This window comes from Arvicanthis niloticus, chromosome 20 (genome assembly GCF_011762505.2).
Source record: "Arvicanthis niloticus isolate mArvNil1 chromosome 20, mArvNil1.pat.X, whole genome shotgun sequence".
NCBI classification, from domain to species: domain Eukaryota; kingdom Metazoa; phylum Chordata; class Mammalia; order Rodentia; family Muridae; genus Arvicanthis; species Arvicanthis niloticus.
The window spans coordinates 17,286,104-17,310,384 of NC_047677.1; the positions used below are offsets into that span (position 1 = coordinate 17,286,104).

Consider the following 24,281-nt stretch of genomic DNA (forward strand, 5'->3'; position numbering starts at 1 on the left):
ACGCTGTGGTCTCAATATTTATGTCCCCTAATAATGTCAGAGTCCTAACTCCCAGCATGACTAGCATCATTAAGAAGGATCTGGATCGCCGGGCAGTGGTGGTGCACGCTTTTAATCCCAGCACTTGGGAGGCAGAGGCAGGTGGATTTCTGAGTTCGAGGCCAGCGTGGTCTACAGAGTGAGTTCCAGGACAGCCAGGCTACACAGAGAGAGAAAGCCTGTCTCAAAAAAACACCAAAAAAAAAAAAAGAAAGAAAGAAAGAAAGAAAGAAAAGAAAAGAAAAAGAAAAAAGAAAAGAAAAAGAAAAAAGAAAAGAAAAGAAAAAGAAGGCTCTAGATCCTTAACTCAGAACACTGTATCTGTATCTCTGTGGGCTAATTCCTCAGAGCCAAGTGTGCTTTTCTCATCTGGAACTATCTTTTCTGCTGTCACTGTGGGACTCAGATTGACTTCTTCTGAAGATTCGTGACTCTGATTTAAGGGATCTTCTAACCTCTGTTTTATGGCCTGTAACCTAGCAGTCTGTCTCTCAGTCCTCTCTGTATCTAAGTCTGTGTTGTTTCAATCTTTCTTTAAAGGGATATATAAAACTGTAATCACTGCTGAACATATCATCATTTTTATGTTGACAGTCAAAACAAAACCGTATGGGATCCAAACGCCTTCTTCTCTGGTGTTTTCCATTTTTTTAACATGGAAAATATTTTCTTTTTAATCTCTCTAATTTTCTCCTCCCTCTGTTTATTTCAGTTTATTTTCTCTCTCCTTGTTTTGGAGACATTATCTTCTATGTGTATTTATTTATTTCTCTCCTAATGCTTTCAAAGCTTAATACCGTTTCCTGTGCTTAAGTTCCCTTAAACTCTTTCCATCTCTATGTGACTATTCTTTTTAATTTATTTAATTTTCTCTTTATAGACTTCATTTTGTTAATTTCAAACTATTTATCTGTCTGTGATGTTTTTAGATTTATTTATTTATTTTGTGTGAGTACACTGTTGCAGTCTTCAGACACACCAGAAGAGGGCAGCAGATCCAATTACAGATGGTTGTGAGCCACCATGTGGTTGCTGGGAATTGGACTCAGGACCTCTGGAAGAGCAGTCAGTGCTCTAACTGCTGAGCCATCTCTCCAGCCCCTGTCTATGATGTTTTATACCCAGTCTCTTTTTTAATTTAGCGTTCAAGCACAATTCCTATTTCTTCTGTGTGTTCTGTCTCCCTCTGCTGTTTAGGTTAGAACACTGCAGTGATTATTTCTACCCATGTCTTTACACTCACAGGGAGCAGTAGTTTCTCTGCAGTTCCACCAGAGAAATGGCAGCTTCTGTGTTTGGGGACCTCTCTAGGCTGGCGTGCATTCTGCCATCTTGGGTCTCATGCCACCCTGCTGCACTGCCCTGAGTTGGTGTTTGCCAGCCTTGAGTTTCTCCTAGCTCCGGGGCACTGCTCACCTGATGCCCGGCCCCTCCCCCTCGGCAGGCTTTTCCCACTTTGTCCGGATGCTTTGGGAGAAGTGCATTGCAGCTCTGGAACCCACCAGCTGTGTTAGCTCGTGGCTAATCTTTGAGCTGCACATGGATCTGAGATGCTAGCCTGTGCCGCATGCTTCCGCATGCTTCCGAGATCCGAGTAGGCTTATCCCACAGCCGTTGCTAGGAAACCATTAAAGGTCATGCCTCCTGGGTACTAGTGGTAATCTTTGGGCACAGGAGTTCATCCCTAGGCCAGCAGTTTCTCCTTCCACCAACCTTTGTGCACAGCAGGGGTTTGCTGCACTCTATGGTTGCCTCGGAGACTGTGTTGCTAAAGGAACTTGTCTGTTCCTGTTCTAACCTGTTTTAGCTCCCAAATAATTGACACAAAGACTTATTATTAACAAGCTTGAAGCACTCTGACTAGCAGATATTCATCTATTCTAACCCTCAGCCATCTATATCCCACCCACATGGCCCTTTACCTTCAATGTGAGTGTCATCTTGGCTTGTTCTGCTGCTCCGTGTGTGTGTGTGTGCCCTCATGGCGAATCCCCGGTGACTTGCTCATCATGGACTGCCTGGACCCTCTGCCTCATCCTCATCTCTCCACATGATCTCTCTACCTCTTTCCCCATGGTCCTTCTCCTACGTCTCTCTTCCTGGGACCACAGTCCTGAGATTGGAAGTCCTGCCTTCTCTGTGCAGCCGTGAGCTGATTACCTCTTTATTGACAAACCAGAGACAATTGGGGAACATTCTTTAGACAACATTGATACCGGAGATAGTTCAGTAAGCAAGACGATTCCACTGTCTGTACTGTAACCAAATCTCTGGGCAAAGAAATCAGCATCTTAATACACAGTGCACAAAACCATCCCTCAACACATACTGGTTTTATTTCATTAATTTTACAAAACAATTGTTTAAAACTTTCTCACAACATTTTTTATGCAGATACATAAGTAACATGTGGAAAGTAAGAATAACACCCCTCTAACACAAAGTAACTATGTCAATATCTCAGGTGCTGGCACCATAGAAGACATGTTTAATTATTGCCATCTGAATCCCTCAGGTTACTCACTCCCTTGTTTTCTATCTGATTTTCCATCTCAGTGTTCTGTTCAGGAGGGGCTATACCTGAACCCCACCTCTGGGCATCAAAAAGGACTCTGCCTGAACCCCACCTATGGGCATCAGAAGGGGCTCTACCTGAACCCCACCTATGGGCATCAGAAGGGGCTCTGCTTGAACCCCACCTCTGGGCATCAGAAGGCGCTCTGCCTGAACCCCACCTCTGGGCATCAGAAGGGGCTCTGCCTGAACCCCACCTCTGGGCATCAGAAGGGGCTCTGCTTAAACCCCACCTCTCAGCAAAAGAAAGGGCTCTGCCTGAACTCCACATCTCAAAAATATCAGAAGAGACTTTGCTTAAACTATCTTTGTTTTCTGGCACCTGCTGTTCAGTCGTCTCCCAAGTAGATGTCATTGGTGTGTTCTGGGTTTCTGGAAGCATCAATGACAACAGTCCGCTCAGTATGGCCAGGATCCCAAATAAAATCTAGGTGATATGTAAAATAAATAAACAAACAAATAAATAAATAAATAAATAGCAATAACAGTCACACACACACACACACACACACACACACACACACACACAATGTACCCTTCGGAGAATAAGAAGTACTGGACCTTATTCAGAGGGTGACAGAGCTGGAACTGACATCGGATGTTTGCTGAGGTCTTGAGCCTGGGCTGGGCTGGGCTGGGCTGGGAGTTCAATTTAGCATTATCGAAACTTAATCCTCATTCATTCGTTCACAACCACTGAGGAGCATCTGACCAAGAAGAAGAACCAGCTCCTGCTTGTATGACTTCCCTCACAAACTCTGCCCTGGGAACTAAGGTATAGGCGGGGAGAGGGAAGCCTTGCATCTTTCTCTAGATGCCAGGATGTACAGAAGCCAGGCAACTGAGCCTTGAGTTAGTCAACCCTGAACATTCCTCAGGAACTGGTACACTGCATCATCCAGTGTCACAGAGTTTCTGACCCCTGGGAAAAGATCACAAACTCAATCCAATTATAATTAAAGGATTTACTGCTAGCAGGACAACAATCTCTGGGCCAGGCTAGAGTTGCCATGAGAAGGGGAGGGAGGGGTGAAGCAGAGATTTTTAAAGCAGAAAATCATAAGAACTTGAACATCTGCATAAGGAAGCCAAGAGATGTTTTGCTCTGCCAAGATTAGGTAGTCAAGGTGACCTGAATGCCTGCATAGGCAGGTTACAGAGCCAAATGCACCAACAAGATGGTCACAGCTGTACATTTCTGCATGGACAGAAGATGAGTCCAGGGGAACCTGGGAACTTATCTTCCAGTGACTGGAGTCAGAGACTGGTGGATACCAAAATGGATACCTATCATAAAATGGAATCTCTGTAGCCATTATATCAGTAAATGATGAGGAAGTGGAACAAATAAATAAATGAAACTTCCAATGAGTTAGAACATACAAAACTTAGGGGAAACAAAGACAATGAATTCATCACTGCGTGGCAAGGCAAGGACCTGTGGATCTCTCATTTTCTGTAAAAGTTAATAGGATCTCACTATGCAGCTTAGGCTAACCACGAATTCACTATCCTCCTGCCTCGGCTTCCAGAATGCTGGGATCTTTACCATGCCATGTGGCAGTAATTGCCAGCCAGGCAGTAGACAAGTCCCCAATTCTTCCTCCTACCACCCTGACCAACTCATCAAAAACACTTCAGCAGACCTCTGTCCTGCTGGTCGGGCAAATCCCTCCATTCTGGGAAGCCTCTGTCATCTCACTTACCCCTTAGCCATCTTTGTCACTGTCCCTAATAGTCCTCTGTCCTTCCCACAACTCACTTTTTCCTTCCTGGTGTCTGTTACCCTCAATAAAAACCAGTCTTTAGCCATTATCATCCATATACCCACTCTGTCTGTGTTCTGGCCACTTGGCACCTCTGGGATTTTGTAGGAGTTACTCAATGTCCTGGCTTCTTAGTTTTCTTATCTATAAAATGGAACTAAGAATGGCACCCACTGGTGCTGGGGAAAACGGCTCAACAGTTATGTCTGTTGCACAAGTGTGAGAACTTGAGTTCGGATCCCAAGTTCCTACATAAAAGGCCAGGTAGAGTAGCATGCACCTGTCACTGCAGCAGGGGGGATGGAGGCAGCTGGATTCCTGGAGGATTGTCTGGCAGCCTGGATACGTCAGCAAGCTCCATTTCAGGGAGAGACCATGCCTCAAAATCTAATGTGGAGGCCCAGAAAGATGGATCAGCAGGTAAAGGTGTTTGCCGCGCAAGACTGACAACATGAGCCCAATCCCCAGGATGCACATAAAGGTGGAATGCACATAAAGGCACTACAGAGCTGTCCTTTGACCTCTGCACACAAGCTGTGGTGCTCACGCCCATATGCGCAACTCGCACAACACGCACAAACAATGTCTTTAAAGTGGAGACAATAGTTGAGGAAGAACCCTGGTACCAACCTCCACACATCCAACCACACCGGATACACTCATGGGAATACACTCATGGCACACGCATGAAGGACATTCAGTAGCTGTCTACAGGGACTACTGAGGTAGTGATGCAGTTGAGGCTGAGAACAGTGCCTGGCTCATGGTGAACAGTCAATATACACTAGCTGTCATTACTGTCTCAAGACAAACATGTTTTCAAGGTTTTGCCACTTCCGCTGTGATATATTAGTAAGCAGGACATGTGTTTGAGTTCTCTTGTCCATGCTGTCCTTGGGTGTCCTTGTGTCCATCCTCTTTCCCAGCATTCCTGGGCCTGCCCCTCTTCTGCTTGACAGCCCCCACCCCCACCCCAAAGTTGTTCTTCCCAGGTACAAGGGAACCAAGTTCCTGTCCTGCTGGGTCCCAATTGCTCTTCTCCCCTGCCTGCCCTGTCACATGCCCTGTGGAACTTAGTCACTCTCTCCTGCCTGCCCTTCCATCTCCGCCTCATTCCCTCTTCCTACTGCACCTTAACATCTTTGCTCCTGGGGCCCTGCTCATTGGTCTCCCGGATCTGCATCTCCGAGCTCCAGCCATGCAGGAACACCCACCTTAGGGTCTCATCCTGGCCACCTTGTGAGTATCCCACCCACGCCATATTCACATCTCCTCCTCTACCTGCGATCCCTCCAGCCCTTACAGTGACTTTTCCTGGCCTCAGACACCCAACAGGCCACCAAGGACCACCAGGGATTGTGGATATGACCTTCCCACGAGTAGTTTGAACATTATTACAGGAGACGATCTTCAGTGCTGATTGCCATGTTCCCAGGCTCTATGCAACAGTTAGTAGCCACAGTGCCTGTATCCAGTGTCCCTTTCCCTTCAAACCTCTGTTTTTCTGTTCCCTGTGCATGAAGTCTGTCTCCACCTGGCTAACTCTTCCTGGACTCTATACTGAAAAAAGGTCCTTCCCTGCAGGAAGCCTCTCTGATCCTAGCCTGGGTTAGCAGCCCACTCTCATGCCCCAAGCTTCAGCCATATCTCTGGCTGTTGGTGTTGGCTCTTCTCTCTTCCCCAATGCCTGGAAGTCTTGGGTTATAGGCTTTTCCTTTTATTCCTGCTTTATTGCCTAGCAGGGTACCAAGGCAAGACTGAAAACCAGCAGGGCAAATTCCAAACTCTGTATCTCTATGTCTGATATCAAAGTACTCTTCAGAACTCCAACTCCTTCTAATTTTGTTGACTGCAACACATTTCTCTCTTGGGATAGTCATACATCTAGTCTGCAGCTCTCCTTGGCAGGTATCCTATGGCTCTGGCATCTCCAACTTCTTGGGGTCTCCAGGGCAATCCAGGCTTCATCTTCACAGCTCCATACAATGGCCTCTCTAGGCCTCCATGCAGGGTCACTCCTAACACATGCCTGGCCTCAGCAGCTTTCCTTAGCTGTAGAGGGAGATTCCACAGCCTCTGTCTTGTATCCTTGACTCTGATGTGACCTAAGCTGACAAGTTCTTCTGTCTGCAGGAGCTGGAACATCAAATACATTCTCATCAGCTTTCCGATTTCCATGGTTTCCTTCACTGCTGAAATTTTTGATCAATTCTTTTTCACGAGTTGGAAGCTTAGCAGGGTGGACCTCACCCTGAGGTCACCACTCTCTTTAGTCCACTTAGCATAAGGCTTTCTTTTAAACTTTCTATCTCCTCAAGCACTGGACTTAGCGCCATTTTTTTCCTGGTGCTCTTTTTCTCCTCAAAGGGTAAATTTTATATTTTTTCCTGCTCAGCTTGCTCCTTTTCATTATAGACCTGCATAAGACTGGCCACTAATAACCACGAAACACAGTAACTACTAGGCTGTCTTGAAATCTCTTCTGCCAACACCATTAGTCCAAAACTCTTCAATGTAGCCTCAGGTAGCCATATTCTTTGTCAAGATATCACAGGAATGATTTCTAAATCACTTACTGATTCTCCAACCCTCTGAAACATCTGGAGCTGGACCATTATAATCTGAATTGCTGTCAGCATCACTGTCTCCCGCACTCTTACTAGAATGACCCACTAAGCTCTGCTTAAAGCATTCAACTGCTTTCCTAGTACAAAGTCCACAAGTAGCATGGTCAGGCCTGTCACAGCAAAATCCCAGTCCCTGGTACCAACTTCTGTCTTAGTCACTGTTCCACTGCATGGTGAAGAAACACCATGACAATGACGGCTCTTACAAGAGGAAGTGTTTACAGTTTCAGAGGTTCAGTCCATTATCATCGTCATGGGAAGCATGGCAACACACAGGTAGACATGGTGCTGGGGAAGCAGTTGAGAGTTCTACATCCAGACATGCAGGCAGCAGGAGAAGTAAGACACTGAGATCTGTTGAGAACCGCTCTATCAATGCTGGAACCCACACTGCCAAAAGCTGCTCTGGTCCGCTCGTCAGGGTTCACTTCTTGCTTGTACATGAGGAAACAGCAGTATCTGCTTTACACAAAAAAAAAAATAACATTTGAAAGCCCTTAGAACTAAGCTCACTTAGGTACCTATTAAATAAAAGATCGCTTTTATTCCGTATTCCTTAAAACACCTTTGCAAACATCCTTCCCTACAACTTTTTTGTGTGAATTTATAGCAGTTTGCTTTTATGGATTTGTCTGTTTTCTTTTTGTGAGTTTTACACCTTGTTTTAGAAAACATTTTGATTTCTGTGATCTCTCCCTCCCACCCTTCTTCCCTGTCTCCCTTCTTCCCTCTTCCAGGAGCCAAACCCAGGAAATTATCTGCTATTCTGGAAAGCCTAGTCAATACAAGGTTAAGAATGGACATTCTCAGGCCTCAGGTCCCAGGAACTTAAAGAACTTCTGGTATTTCTTGGGAGCCGGTTACAACAGTGGGATGGTCCAGGGCAATAAGAATATGACAGTGAGATGGTCTAGGGCAGTAAGGATACGACAGTGAGATGGTCTAGGGCAGTAAGGATACGACAGTGGGATGGTCCAGGGCAGTAAGGATACGACAGTGGGATGGTCCAGGGCAGTAAGGATACGACAGTGGGATGGTCTAGGGCAGTAAGGATACGACAGTGGGATGGTCTAGGGCAGTAAGGATACGACAGTGGGATGGTCTAGGGCAGTAAGGATACGACAGTGGGATGGTCCAGGGCAGTAAGGATACGACAGTGGGATGGTCCAGGGCAGTAAGGATACGACAGTGGGATGGTCCAGGGCAGTAAGGATACGACAGTGGGATGGTCCAGGGCAGTAAGGATATGACAGTGGGATGGTCTAGGGCAGTAAGGATATGACAGTGGGATGGTCCAGGGCAGTAAAGATAGGACAGTGGGATGGTCCAGGGCAGTAAGGATACGACAGTGGGATGGTCTAGGGCAGTAAGGATATGACAGTGGGATGGTCTAGGGCAGTAAGGATATGACAGTGGGATGGTCTAGGGCAGTAAGGATATGACAGTGGGATGGTCTTAGACAATGAGGACTCAATAGTGGGATAGCCCTAAGCAATGTCCTTCACCTAAACTTCCCATTTTGCTGTGTCTTTATAACCTGCCCCCAAAATTAAAGTTTCAGGGCTTGATCAGAACCCTAGACTTGCTCTCATTCTTTGTGTCTCTTGTCCTTTCATTCTTTCTCCCACTTTCCTAGGGTATCCTCGAATTTCCCACGGGCCGAGCACCTCTCTAAAAGAAAAAAAAAAAAAAAAAAAGTGCTAGGTCTAAGGAGACGCTTTCAGAAAATTCCCTGCTTTAAAACGGCTGGTGGACTTTCCCTGAACACCTTCTGTGTGCATCCCTGAGGCCGGCCTCTGACCTCTGCACACCCATATTCTTTCTTTTCCTATAAACAAGCTCTCCCAAGTTAAATTTGCATAGCTAACTTCATTCCAGTCTGTTCTGGCAAGCTATCAATGATTTCGAAGTACTTGGGTCAATAAGCGCTGGGCGCATTGTAATGTTTTCTGTGCCACAGCAGTTTGGGCCAACAGGGCACACCACGTAATTCTCCTTTCTTCAGCACTAGGCTCTGTTCGCAAGGATGACAGTTTCACTTGATTCCTCTCATCATCTTCATGGCTTACGTTGAACCCTAGCATATACTTTTCACTTCGCATAACAGCTTGGAGCGTGGAGACAACTCGCCTCCTTTACGGTGGCCACCACTTTCCCCAAATATTTAATACAGGGTAGTCCCCTGAAGTGGAAACTTAAAGGTCCTTTGAAAAACCAGCTGTATTGGATGGTGTTTTGCTTGGGCAAACATGTGAAGGAGTGTTTTCCTGAAGCCGACACAGGTGAAAGGATGTTTTGCTAAAGTAAGCATGTATGGGTCCGCCTTACAGTGTGTAGTTGACCTTCATTTGTCGGGACTCCACAGAGAGAAACGCACCAAAAACTTCTGGTGGTGTAGGGCCGATTGGCAGAGGCAGACTCGTGCTAAGGCAAGACACACGGTGAGGCAAGACCCGGAGAGGACATGAGATGTTTGGAGGGAGTATACATAGGACTCAATGGACAGTGACAGTGACTGAGGCTAAGCTGGGCTTGCTTGCATAGCTAACACTTCTTGGTCTTGAATCTTCGCTTCATCAACAGAGGCACAGCTGAGAACTCCAGGCACTCCCGTTGGCCCTGGTCCCTCCTGCTGACTCATACCAAGTCAGCTGAGGCCTGGCTGTTCCTGCTGTTATGTCACCACTGCTGATTCATGTTTTCTATCCCAACTCTACCAAACTGGACTGCTGGCGTATCCGGAAGTGGATCGGGCCACCATTGTTGATTTCCTGATGACACAGGTAGGATTTGCTCTGAAGAACCATTTCTAAACAGGTCCACTTCCCCCATATCCCGTCTTTTCCACTAACTCTGGTGGGTGGTGGACTAGACGAGAGGTTAAAGCGTTTAAGAACCATCATTAAAAGTGAGCTTGGAAAAAGTTAAAGCTGCGGTCCCCAACCAAGATCACTTGCCAATGTGTCCAGAGTGGGAGAAAAGCAAGTCACGTCTCTCAACCTAGAATCAGCTGACAACAGAAGCTGGGCTCTGGTACCCAGAGAAGCTGGCTTTGCTGAGCTTTGTCCCTGGGATGTGGGAGTTACTCCTTCAGGCCACTGAGTCCCAGAGAGTAATGTGCTTTTCACTTATGTATTCAAGATGGTGGGGGACTCAACACTTTGGTTTCTCCTGAGGTTAGGTTAGTATATTTTACAAAAACATATTGGTATGGTGTTGAAGAGTAAGCTAGGTTAATAAAATGTTATCTACACAGCACGAAGACATCAATTTACTCCTCAGAAGCCACACAAAAAGCCTAGTGGTAGTGCATGTTTACCATCCCAGCATTGTAGAGACAGAGATGGATAGATCCCTGGAGGCTGGTTGTCCTAGAGTACTTGGTAATCCCCAGGTCAATAAGCAATCCTGCCTCAAAGATGGGTGGCTCCTGAGGAACGCCTGAGGTTGACCTCTGACCTCTGCACACACATACATGAACACACAGGAACACAAAGGGCATCTGCACACACACAAATGCATTAGTATTCGAGTACTAAGAAGGCAGTTCTTCAGGACAATGAGAGCTTCGAGACAGTACATGTGAGGTGAGGTTAAGAAAGAACCGTAGGATGAGTAAGAGGCCGTGTCCACGTGTTGTGCTTGAACTCATGGACTAGGCTAAAAGTAGGAGGCAAGACGAAGACGGTCTCCAAATCACTGACCAGCTCCAAAGGTTCCAGGGACAATAGCCAGGGGCCGGGTTGTAAGACACATTTGGAAACTGAAAGAGATGAAGGAGGGGCACATTGAAATCTTGAAGAAAGCAGCAGTCAGAAGGGGAATGGGCACTGAGAGAGACCAAGAAGCATAGAGGAGCAACTTCACAGGGAGGGTTTGGAGGAAGAAGGCCATTGTGCTGAAGACCCCAAGTCCCCAGAATGGAAGTGCCATGTACCACCATCCCTGACCCAGCCTCCCAGACCCAGATTCCCCCTGACTGGAAAAGCCAGGTAGACCTGGATATACCGATGACCCACCCTCCCTCCCAGCCTCTTAGTCCTTCCGTGCTGCTCTGAGCACAGCTGCTCCACGTTCCAAACCCAAGCCAACAGCTCACACTTTCAGGACCCAGAGAACTCAGAGGGAAGGAAGCTTCGCCCATGGAAAGCCCCTCACCCTCCAGGCATCACGGACTCTTTGAGGGAGCAGCAGATCCACTACAGGAGTGCAGAGGCAAGGGCGGAGCTGGGTGGTTAGACAAGGGGTAGAGCTGCCCTGGTGGAGTCCTGGTGGCTCCTGGGTAAGGGTGGAGTAGAATGAACAGTAACTCGGGGGGGGGGGGGGGGACTGAAGGCAGTCAGTGGACGATAAAACCACCCTGAACTCCCTACTTAACCTCTGGTGAGCTAACCCATTTCTATAGACCTCTGCCTCCACTACGCAGTGATTATAGTGGCAAAGAAAGAAAGAAAGAAAGAAAGAAAGAAAGAAAGAAAGAAAGAAAGAGGAAGGAAGGAAGGAAGGAAGGAAGGAAGGAAGGAAGGAAGGAAGAAAGAAAGAGAGAGAGAAGGAAGGGAGGAAAAAAGAAAAAAGGAAAGAAGAAAAGAAGGAAGGAAGAAAGAGAGAAGGAAGGGAGGAAAGAAAGAAAAAAGGAAAGAAGAAAGGAAGAAAGAAGGAAGGAAGGAAGGAAGAGAGAAGGAAGGGAGGAAAGAAAGAAAAAAGAAAGAAAGAAAGAAAGAAAGAAGGAAGGAAGGAAGGAAGAGAGAGAGAAGGAAGGGAGGAAAAAAGAAAAAAGGAAAGAAGAAAAGAAGGAAGGAAGAAAGAGAGAAGGAAGGGAGGAAAGAAAGAAAAAAGGAAAGAAGAAAGGAAGGAAGGAAGGAAGGAAGGAAGGAAGGAAGGAAGGAAGGAAGGGAGGGAGAAGGAAGGGAGGAAAGAAAGAAAAAAGAAAGAAAGAAAGAAGGAAGGAAGGAAGGAAGGAAGGAAGGAAGGAAGGAAGGAAGGGAAGAGGCAACACTGGCTGTGCTGCCTGTCTGCTACCCCAGTGTCTAGGAAGCAATAAGGACCTGTGGTGAGAAGATCCAGAGTTTGGAGACGTAACCGATGAGTGGCACGACCATGATTGCCATGTGGGACACCATGTTGCTGCTCCCTACAGCCAAGCACCTGAAAACACCAGCAGAGTTAGTACACAGGCAACTACAGGGAGCGAGCAAAGCAAAGGGTGTGTAGGGTGTTGGACCCACACTCATGTAAGCCACGGACGGCTTCTACCTTCGTTGTCTGAAACACCTATGTATATGTGCATAAGGAAGGCATAAGCTAACCTCAGTCTACTGTTTAAATGAGGCTTGTGTGTTTACAGAGCCAGCTTAATGTCAATATCAGGTAGATTTGTTGAGGGTGGGGTATGGGAATTTGGGAGAACAAAATATTTGTCTATGGGCTGTTCTAAGCAGTGTCTTTAAGACTTATTTTAACTTTTTGTTTTGGACTGTGTGGGTGAGTGTGCACACACATGCCACATGTGTGCAGGTGCTGGATCCCCTGGAGCTGGAGTTATAGCCTACAGTTGTAAGGTTAACGTATGGGTGGGCACCACAGAGTCAAGGACTTGACTCAGGATACAACTCAAGGGAGGAACGTAAGGGCTCAAGTTAACACGGAAGCCCCACGGGCTCAAGTATGGATAACTTCCTGGAATGTTGGGGGCTGTTATTCATGTAAAGTAACAAGTCACAAGCCTTCACTTCAGTAAACAAGTTTGCTGGCCCCAACTGCACAGGACCCTTGATCACATGTAGGCAAACGTACACAGGCAGGAAATATGTCAGGACGTAAGCTTGCCCCGCCCCGTGAATGGGGGGGGGGGGGGTGTATACCTTAGCCTTGTGGGTTCTGCCTTTATGAGCACCTGGCTGACCAAATTCAGTGCCATTCTCTGGGAATCCCAGGAATGGACGTGGCCACTGTCCGTCTTCCTGGCCAGGATTAAATGAAACTTGCTTTAATTGGACAATCATGGATTTGGTCTTTCTCCTTGAAATTTTCAGGTTTAATACAGTAAGTCACCTGATGTGAGTTCTGTTCAGTACTATGGGTCAAACCCAGGCTCTCAGATGTTCTAGGAGCCATGTGGTTTGGACGTAGAATGTCCCCCATAGGCTCACGTCCCCTGGTCCTCAGCTGGCAGCACTGTTTGTGAACATTCTGGAACCCTAAAGAGGTAGAGCCTCCCTAGAGAAAATATGTCACTGGGGCAGGCTTTGGGGTTTTATAGCCGGGCCCCCTCACTTCCTTTTGCTCCCTCTTAAGGATTGCTGATGTAATATGGCAGGCCAGCTTCATGCTCTCTCTTCCAATCCTTCATCACCAAGTTGGGCTGCACCCCACCCCCACAAACTATAAACCAAAACAAGCCCTTTCTATCTTAAAGCTCACTTTGTTGGGAGATTTTATCATAGCCACAGAAATGACACTAATACAGAAATTGGAACCATGCAGCGGGATGAGACTGTTAAAGACTGCAAGGGGCCTTTCAAGTTGGGCTAAACACTTTTTGCATCATGAGATGGCCGTGAGCTTTTTGGGATCAAGGGAGGAATGTTGTATTTCATTAGGAAATGTCTCCTATAGGCTCGTGTGTTTGAACACTTGATCTCCAGCTGTGGCACTGTTTGGGAAGGGATGGAATCTCTGGGAGAGGGAGCCTTGCTAGAGGAAGCACATCACTGCAGGCAAGCTTTGAACAGATGCTCTGTCACTGAGTTACATCACCAGCCCAACCAAGACAGCTTTTAATATGCATCTTCTGAGTCATGGCTGTTCATGTTTGCAATCCCAGCGTTTGGTGAGGAAGCTGAGGCAGGAGGATTGCTACAAGTTCAAGCCCTCCGTAGGCTACAGTGTGAAACTCTGTCTTAAAAGATCACCACCAAGAAAAAGTCAATGGTACTTTATCTTTTCTAGGTCGTACATATTTGTTACTTAGCTACTAAAGCTCGATGCTCTTCTGAGAAAGAGTTGACACATAAACAGATCTTAAGATGTTCAGGAAGCCTACAGAATCTGTTAAAGATGCCTTGTATTAAATATTCATACCCTGGGCTCTTCTCTCCCTTCTTCCCCACTTTTCTCCCTTCTTCCCTTCCTCCCCACATCCTGCATTTCCTTCCTTCCTTCTTTCCTTTCCTTTCTTCTTTCCTGCCTGGCTTATTTTTGAGGACATGTACCTGTGGCTACAAACCAACCAACTAAATAAAAAATGGTCTTAAAAAATACCATCATATATACATAATGGCAATACCAACCAACGTGGTTTGGTTGGATAGCCCTCTTTTGCATATAATATGCATTCCCTCATGTAGGTACATACATGCTGTGGATAGATTTGTAACTAGGGGAGCCCACGGTTCCCTTCACCCCAACCCGGACTGGGCAGAAATCCACCCAAGTGCACCCAGAGGCCACAGCAAACAATGTGCCCCATTTTACAGAGCATTCTCTTCTCTGAGGCACTATCGGGGTGCCAGCCTGAGCTGACAAGTAAATGACCTCCCTCTGTGTTGTGTTACACAGTGTCCCCAACGTCCCCTTCCACAATCTGCATTCCATCCTGTCAGCTGCTAAGCACTGTCCTGCTGTGATCGAAAAGGACTCCGAGAAGCCCCTGCCTGAACGCATTTCCCTCTCTATTCAAGGAGTTCTGGGCAAGCAGCCCATCCCACACTGATGCCCAGATTTGTTTCCACGAGTGTTTCTTGCACATTTCCACTGAAAGGGAAAAAGGGCCCAGAAACGGAGATCTAAGTTCTTTGAATCTAATCTCATTTGAGTCTCAGCTCCACAATCTTTAGACTGGAGACCGTGACAACACTAATCTCAGCAGAATCATTTTGTGGAGTAAGGAAGGCATGTTTATTAGATCTCTCTCTCTCTCTCTCTCTCTCTCTCTCTCTCTCTCTCACACACACACACACACACACACACTACACACACTACACATACACACCACACTCACACCGCACACAAATACGCTGGGTGACCTGGAGGGAAGAAGAGAAACCCACATCTGCACTCAGACAACTGGGATAGCGGACAGTTGTTTGGGGAAGCTAAGCAAGCAGATGGCCAAGTCCTTTGCAGAAAGCTTAATGTCCAGCCCCTCCTTTGTTACCATTAACACTGGCTTTTTTTTTATAGGCTAAAAAATAGACTCACTGAAAGTATTGTTTTTCCTTAGAAAATCGAAGCCTCTCCCAGGTATTTCGGTACAGGCCTGTAATCCTAGCACTCAGAGAGGATAAGGTAAGAGGAACATAAGTTCAAGGCCTGCCTGGGACACAATGCAAATTCAAGGCCAGCTTGGGCAATTTAGCAAGACTTTGTCTCCGAATTTAAAGTGAATGGGGGAGGTGGTTATGGATATAACTCAGTGGCAGAGTCCTTGCCTAATGCATGTAAGGCTCTGGATTTAATCGCCTATACAGGGAGGGAGGGAGGGAGGGAGGGAGGGTGAAAGGGAGAACTACTGGATTAAGTGGGTCATAGGTAAGGTCACTTGGAGGAGGCTGTCAACAGGAAACTATTCTAGATCTTTCTAGGGAAAGCTGGGGCATGGGCCTTTCATGGTATCATTGTAACACTAACCACTATTTAAACTTTAAAATTCAAGATAATTCTCTAAACAAAGGGGAAAGGCCCCAATTCAAACTGTGTCTTGCAGCAGATGTGTGCAGTCTCTGGCCTCGGTGCAGACACAAGGGCCTGCAGTAGGAGCTGTGGGAATCAGAGGATGCTTTCCTGCATCCACAGAGACCAAAAGGGGCTTCCAGAGCATCACCGGGGCTTCCAAAGGACCTGGGCCCTTCGAGTGCTGTTCTCACGGGAAATGTCATTGCTAAGAGTCTTCAAAGGGCTGGAAGAGCCCTGGACTTCGGGTCACTGAGACCTCAGAGAAAGCAGGTGGCAACCCAGAATCACCTGTAATCCTGGAGCATCTGCAAGCGCAGTGTGGAGACCCAGGGCTGGGATTTTGTGTCCGATGCCCCAGACTTTCTTACAGCTTGGGGATGTCCCTGATGAGATAGTCTCAGGGAACCAGGGACTTGTTAGGGGCTAAACTGTGTCCCCTCAAAATGCAGATGTTAAAGTCTCTGCCCCACATACATAACATCTTAGACTTAGGAGACAGGGTCATTAAAGGAGAGATTATGTTAAAATGAGGCTCCTAATTCAATAAAACTGGTACCCCGTAAGAAGGTAGAAAGCCAACCAGGGTGTCCACAGAGCTTAGGCCTTATGGATACACTAGAGATCAGCCAATAGTAGCCTTCAGAATCCCAACACTTTGATCTTAGACTTTGCCCACTCAACTACGACAAAGTGTCTGCTCTTTAGCCACCTAATGCATATGCCCACCATCAGAACACTGAGAGGCACACATGGGAAAAACAGTCTTGTGTGACACGCACAGAGCCAGCAGACACCTGTTTTATATAGGATTTGGTGTGAGTTTAATAGTGTGACTTCAAATCAATCCCTTGATGTCCTTGCTAATGAGCTACAAACAGCGGTTTGGAGTCAAAATTATCAAAATCTTTGTGGGATTTTTTTCCCACATCTCAGAGATCTGAGGACCATCCATGGAAAGACCACATTTGTATTTAAAGATCAAACATGATGAAATGACATGCAAGTAGAAAGTAACAGGAATCCAACAGAAAAAATGAGAAGACTTACCTTACGGTTGTTGGATACAGCTCGGCCGTATAAAGGTAAATTAAGGCGAATACAGAGCCTATAACAATTTTGATAACAAAAGCTATCATTCTTTTCGCAGTCTTGTAATTCTGGGGGGAGGCGGGATGCATGCACACACACAAAAAGAGGAAAATAGCAAATCATTAAAGTCGCTTAAATCTTCCTTATTCTACCAGCATGTTTGACAATAACAGAGTTTTAAATTTCCTGTCTGCATTTATTTTGTAAACTGTACTCGTGGGTTGCAAAAGCTTTCTGCCTTTGTGGGATTTAGGGGGAAAGCTTTGAGTGTGTCCTCCTCTAGCCTCGGGAGGACTGAACGCCTGTCAGGATGAAGATGCAGGGCTGGGTACACTCCCTAAGCAGATGACTGCACCAGTCACTGACAGCCGGGAAGGAGCCCTCAAAGCAAAACCTGCATTTGGGGAGAGTAAGCTAGATTTAAAACTATCTCCAAACGCAATCCTGTAAAAGTGTCTGCTGTTTTTATTTGTTCATTGACACATCCCTGAAAACCTGTCAGTGTCCCCAACCCACTGTCTGCCGTCTCTAAAGTGCCCCACTCTGAGGGTGGTTCATGAGGAACTTCCCCACTCCGCCATCTCCTCCCTCCCCCTCCTCTGTGAGGTAGATAGCAAGTGTCAGTGGGTTAGACCACTTGATGCTCTTGCAGAGGACCTGAGTCAGGGTTCCCAGCATCCACATGGCAATCTACAGCCACCTGCAACTCCAGTTCCGGGACCAGACACCCTCCTCTAGGCTCCCAGAGCATTGGGCATGTACATGGTACACAGAATTACCCTCAGGCAAAACATTTTTCCATATAAAATACAGTAGTAGAAAAATGGTAATGGTCGGCCTAGGAGCCTCTCACTCTGGCTAGACAGCCAGTACATCACACCACGTGCTCTGAGCATATAGCACATTATGTTGAGTCATAGGTTTGGGGGACCTCTTAAAACTGCTAACGCCTCTGTTATCACACACAATGTTTGCTGAATGAACTGGCACCCTGCCTTGTTTCCGTTTTTCCAGTGCTAGAGACCGAATACTTGTCTCCACATGCCAGGCGAGCACAAAACCACTGAGCTACAGGTCCAGCCCCAGTCAGTGTGAACAAAACAGTAATAATAGTGGTAATAACTTTCACCATGTTGACGCTATCTTTGAGGAGTTTTATTTGAGGGAATATATTTGAAGTTGTGAGTTACTGCTCTATTTCTAGAAGGTTCCAGAAGCCACTCTCCTATTAAAAAATGTGAAGTTCTTAGGATTCTGCTAGATCCAAAAGGAGCCGTCATCAAGCCAACTCGGCCACCTTTTAAAAGGCATGGATAAACTTTTCCCAGGCTGGCGGAAACCGCCCTGCCCCGCATAGCTTTATTCATACTAACTGTGTGCCAATCATTTGGAAATTCAGTGATGTAAATAAAACATGTGGTTCACCAGCCCTGATAATTCAGTGGAATTGCCATTAAAGGATGTTGCTTCTGACATAAATCAAGTTTCAGGCAGTATGCAAAAGTTAGCCTGCTTTGCTCTCAACTTGGCACACCATCATTTAGTAAAGGTAACTGTTGAAGAAAATGAAAAGAAAATGACACAAACTATCTTAAGGTATAGCTGTAGCAACCACCATTTTCAAATTAGGATTAAGATGCAGGCTCAGGTAGCATTCAGGGCAGGGGGGGGGGTGTCTTCTAGATGCATGGTTCACCAAAATACAGCAATGGAAATACAGCTTCTGTGGTGTAAAGAAGCATTTCTCATTAAGAAGCTGCATTTTCAAAAATAAGGTTCTTGGCCATCCCCTGTAACCAGGCAAGGTCTCAAGTGGAGGGATTGAGACATCAATCCAGCCACAAAGTCTTTGACCTATAGTTTGTTCTGCCTGCAGAGTGCTCTGGGACCAGAGTCTAGCAGAATCGTCCTCAAAGAGACTAGAGAGATTTCAACCAGCAACTGATGGGACAGATGCAGAGACCCACAGCCCAACATTGGGCTGAGCTTGGAAAGTCCTGCGGAGGAGGGGGAGGGAGGATCAGAGAACCAGAGGGGTCAGGGACACTATCATGAGAATGCGGCCCACAAAATCAACTGACCAGGACTCATGGGGGCGCCCAGAGATCAAGGGGCCCCCTGTAGGGCCATAATGCACATACATTATGGTTGACTACCTTGGTGTGCTTTGGGGGATCCTGGGGATCCGCTCTCTGACTCTTTGCCTACTTATGGGACCCTTTTCTCCTGCTGGGTTGCCTTGTCCAGCCTTGCTGTGATGGCTTGTGCCTGGTCTGATTGTTGCTTGTTATGCAGAGTTTCATTGATGTCACTGGGAGGCCTGTTCTTTTCTAAGGGGAAGTGGGTTGTGGGTCTGGGGGAGAGGGAAGGTGGGAGAGAGAGACTGGTGAGAGGCAAGGGAGGGACACTGCAGTCAGGGAGTGATGTATGAGAGAAGAAAGTTCTTTTTTTAAAAAAAAAAATTTTTTTAATTAAAAAAAAACAAGCTTCGGAGCTGGAGAGATGGCTCTTGCATAGGACTCAAGTTCAAGACCCAGCACTATCAGAGGGCTCACAACTGCCTACAGTTTTGGCTTCAGGGGGATCCAATGTCTCTAGCTCCCCAGGCACCATGTACATGCCTGCACATAGGCACATACATATACACACATATAATTTTTAAAATACTAGAATATGAATTTTTTAAATTCAAATTTTTTTCAGAAGATTAACGTATACTATATTCAATGTACAGTATGTATTATATGACCGACTGTGAAAAAAGGCAGAAATTATCTGAATATTTGACTTGTCATGTTTTTTATTGTTCGGATGTCCTCGTGACTCCTTTATTTGGGTTTAGCCTGTGCCTTTAGGCCAGATCCCACAGCCCGAACTCAGCCACACACCCCCAGCCCCTGCAGCTCTATCTGGACAGAGTGAAAAATTAGTCTGTGCTGCAGCTCACAGCTCAGTTCACCATACTTGGCTCCCCGGGGCTCTCTGTCACACAAACGATGCTGAGCTAACCCACGTGATGTAAAACTACCTGCTACCCCTCTATGCTACCCCTGCATAGAAGTTCTAAAAGTCAGATTTTTTTTTGTTGTCCAGAAGATTAATCCAGAGGTTTCTAGAAGGGTGTTGGTGTGGCTTCATGAAGTGCTCTGAAGAGGGCTGCTCTCTGAAGGGGCTCCTCTGGCTCATCCTCCAGGGCCATCCCTCTCATGGCCACTATCTTTCCTCCTCCCTGTCCCTCTCATCCTTGCAGTTGATGATGGTCCTCTGCAGGACACCTGCTCTTCCCTGCAAGGCCTCCTCATGTTTAGAACTCCACATATCATGCTGTCCCTGTCTAATGCACCAGCTCCCACCTTGAGGCCTGATCGTGGCACTGAGGGTCCATTCTCATAAACCTCAGAACTGAACGGAGTCACGTGCCAGCTCCCTCGCGCATCTGTGTGACATCCTCCACGGTTTGCTTAACACTAATTGTGGGTCACCTCTGAGAGATGCATCCCCCTAGACCCTATCTCCCTCTCTCTAATTCTTACTTCACACAAACATGCACTCACTCTCCTCCCTCAACTTGTTGTTGTTGTTGTTGTTGTTGTTGTTGTTGTTATTATTATTATTATTATTATTATTATTATTAGTTTCATTCCAGAAACTTGATTCACTTGTCTTTGTTACATGCTACACAATCCTTGAGGGATCAGTCTGTGCTGAGTGAGTGATTTCCATGCATTGGCTGGAGATGGCATGGCTCAGTGGTTAGAGTGTTTCCTTGGCATACAGGCAGCCCTGGGGTTCAGTCTCAAGCCGCAGCTAAACTGAGCATGATGGTGTAAGCCTGCAATCCCGATGCTCAGGGGCTGTAGGGGCAAGAGGACAACAAGTCAAAGGTAGTCCTTGGCTGTATAGTGAGTTTGAGACCAACTGGAGCTACATGAAACCTGTTTCAAAGAAACCAAGTTTGGGAACCACTGGCAGATGTTATCAATTTCCTTCACAGGAGATTGTTGCATTTCTAAAATATAACATATGCCATCTTTGGCATGTGTGGTTATGGGATATATATAATTTTTATATACCCCACATATATAATATGTAATATTATATATCCATGTATATTCATATATATCCCATATATATCTTTTTCCTACAATGAACACAATATTTGTATAAAAGAAAAAGAATGTGTTTTTTTTTTTAAGAAGACACCTTTGCCAGATGATGCTGGTGCATGCCTTTAATTCTAGCACTTGGGAGGCAAAGGTAGGCAGATTTCTGTGACTTTAAGACCAGCCTGGTCTACAGAATGAGTTCTAGGACTGCCAAGGGCCACACAGAGAAACCCTGTCTCAAAAAGAAGGAGGAGGAGAAGGAAGATGAGGAAGAAGAAGAAGAGGAGGAGGAGGAAGAGGAGAAAAAAGAGGAGGCAGAGGAGAACAAGAAGCAGAAGCAGATGCAGAAGCAGGAGCAGGAGAAGAAGAAGAAAATGAAGAAGAACAACAACTAGAAAGAGAAGGAAAGAAGAGGAGGAGGAGGAAGAACAAGAATAAGAGGAGGAGGGAGGGAAGAAAAAGAGAGGAGGAGGACACCTTTAAATATTATGTATAAACTCTGTCTTCGTGTCTGAATTGGTCTTTATACCAAAAGTCACTAAAAATCTTTTCACAAACCTGCCACAGCCATCCCATAAAGAAAACAAACTAACTCACCGAGGGCATCACCACAAAAACCACACAGGGGATCGAGGACAGCAAGAGGAAGATGAATATGGTCTTCCTTCTTCCAACCCTTTGCAACCAGATGCACAAACAGACGTAGGCAGGGATTTCCACAGCACCTGTCATTGACCCAGAGAACCCTCTATGAGACTGCTGCCCAGGCCCTATGCATCAGCCCACCACCCAGGAGGAGCCAGCAGCCCACTCCATGCTTTTCCGCACCTGTTGAGCCTCGGTAAGATTTGCCATGTTTTGGCATGACACTGTTTCCCGTGAGGCCACTAGTCTGATAAAAGCCACCCAAACCCTTTACACTATCCTGGGAGCCCAACTCACTAGGAGTCAGCTGCATAGAGGTCTGAGTCTTGAGCAAATCAAATGCAGAAAATAGAGTTTCTTGAGCGTGGCCAAGACCTCAACCACCACCACCAAGCCACTGCATTTAACGACCCTAATTTCTGCCGCCTATGCGCTAATCATAAAAGTATCGTGACGCCAGTTTCATGTAGTTAGTAATACAAGTCAAAGCAGTCCACCATAGACAAACCCACATCGACAGTATCCTCATCCTAAAAGAACGTGGGCATTATAGCCAGTCAGGAAAAAGGTCAAGACACTTTCCCTACATTATACATAAACACTGCTGTCTCCCACTTCAAAACTATTATTTTGTAGCATAATAAACTTCTAAACTTAAAAAAAAAAGTGTGATTTAATTTTTGATAAAATTAAAGTAGTAAGTTTCTAACTAAAGTAATAACTTCAAAATTAAGCACATTAACTAGTAACAGCCAGTTAATAGATTTTTAAAAAAAAAGGGGGGGGGGGGCTCTCATGCATCCTCAGGTTAGCCTCAAACTCACTGTTTAGCCAAGGATGAAAATGAACTCAAATTGTTGATCTCCCTGCCTCCCCTTCCTGAGTACTGAGATGACTCTTAGATCCAAAACATGGAACTCTAGGATGGGGCTGGATCCTGGAACTCCCTGGCCTCCTTTGGGCACACTGTATCCTACTTCCTGGCCTCCTCTGGGTACACTGTATCCCACTTCCTGGCCTCTTCTGGGTACACTGTATCCTACTTCCTGGCCTCCTCTGGGCACACTGTATCCCACTTCCTGGCCTCCTCTGGGCACACTGTATCCCACTTCCTGGCCTCCTATGGGTACACTGTATCCCACTTCCTGGCCTCTTCTGGGTACACTGTATCCTACTTCCTGGTCTCCTCTGGGCACACTGTATCCCACTTCCTGGCCTCCTCTGGGCACACTGTATCCCACTTCCTGGCCTCCTCTGGGCACACTGTATCCCACTTCCTGGCCTCCTATGGGCACACTGTATCCTACTTCCTGGCCTCCTCTGGGTACACTGTATCCCACTTGCTTCTGCTACCATTTGCTGCTGTTCTAGAAAAAAAAAAAAAAAAAAAACTACATCATTTCTCAAACTGTTGTATAGAAGAGGGGTGGGCATTTCTTATATAGACTTGTAATAAACAATTACAAGTGATAATAAACAATAAAATAAATGTGTGCCTTGATGAGAAAGTTTGATGTCGATATATAAAGATGCAAAAACAAGATCTTGCTAAAGGTAATATAAAACGTGGCAGCCCACACAGAGACAACTAGCTCAGACTAGACAAAGGAATACAAATTCCTACCATCCACCTGCGTCTCCTCGACTTGCCCACTCAGCTCACATTTGGTTATCCTGGGAGTCACAGTCTGCTTTATCTAAAGTCATTCTAACTTGTACTAAAATTAAACAAACATGACAATGTTAGTAACAGTTACATGAAGGGCTGGAGAGATGGCTCAGTGGTTAAGAGCACTGACTGCTCTGCCAGAGCTCCTGAGTTCAATTCCCAGCAACCACACGGTGGCTCACAACCATCTGAAATGGGATTCAAAGCCCTCTTCTGGTGTGTCTGAAGACAGTGGCAGTGTAGTCACATATATAAAATAAATAATTTTTTAAAAAAATAAATAGTAGTTGCATGTAATGAAGTTGGTTCAGCACATCAAGGACATCTGGTATATTATTTTTTAAACACTGTTTTATACTTTAGGCATATTATATCAGAAAGAGAATCATCTTACCCATGTGTGTCGAAAAGATCTCACACATGCCATGCCATGGGACATGTATGTGCATACATTGATCCAGATTCATTCAAGAGAGTGGAGTATGAACAAGCTACATAGTCTACACGTTACCCACTGGGAGTAACTATGGGTTAGGAATTGAGGAAGGAAAGAAGCAAGGGAAATGGGGAAGAAGAAGAAGGTGGAGGAGGAGGAAGAAGCCCTTGTAAGTCTTGTCCTTTTTTCAGACAAACATGACACATGCCCTATAGTAGAACAACACTGAGATCTCAGTCACCAATATTGCTCCCAGCTTTAAAAGATAATCAGAACATGGCAGACACTTGACCTCAAGGGCCATAGGTAAACACGTAGTTGTGCTTACCCACTAGGAAGAGGAAAAGAGGGTCGTTTTCTTTTCTCCGAATAGCCTCCACGCCAAACATGTAGTATCCCAAATTTGCTGTGAGCCAATCCAGCCAAACGACGAGGGTCATTTTTGTGACATCAGGGCTATGAAACAGATCTGCTAGTCTGTGCTTTCTAATGCCCTTGGGGCTTCTATCATGGGACGTCGTCACATCTAGTGATAAGAGTTCTACCAGGTCACAGGAGCTGGACTTATTCCACACAGCCATGGTGTCCACTGTGCCTTGTGCTTCTTTGTATCTTCCTTCTGAGAGAAGCCAAAAGGGAGTCTCTGGAAGCATCCAA

General features: G+C 46.0%; 1 protein-coding gene across 1 annotated transcript in view; it reads right to left on the reverse strand.

The window, feature by feature from the left end:
• Positions 1-2,332: 2,332 nt before the first annotated feature.
• The window catches only part of Slc22a16 (solute carrier family 22 member 16), a 35,212-nt gene continuing 13,263 nt past the window's right edge, over positions 2,333-24,281 (reverse strand). The window contains exons 4-8 of the mRNA XM_076916510.1: positions 23,953-24,281; positions 21,472-21,599; positions 16,727-16,836; positions 12,052-12,151; positions 2,333-3,040 (exon numbers count right to left, since the gene is read on the reverse strand). The exon at positions 23,953-24,281 is cut by the window's right edge and continues 203 nt beyond it. Coding sequence (XP_076772625.1) covers positions 2,528-3,040; positions 12,052-12,151; positions 16,727-16,836; positions 21,472-21,599; positions 23,953-24,281 — 1,180 coding nt within the window. The 3' untranslated portion in view covers positions 2,333-2,527. The remainder of the gene's footprint in view (positions 3,041-12,051; positions 12,152-16,726; positions 16,837-21,471; positions 21,600-23,952) is intronic.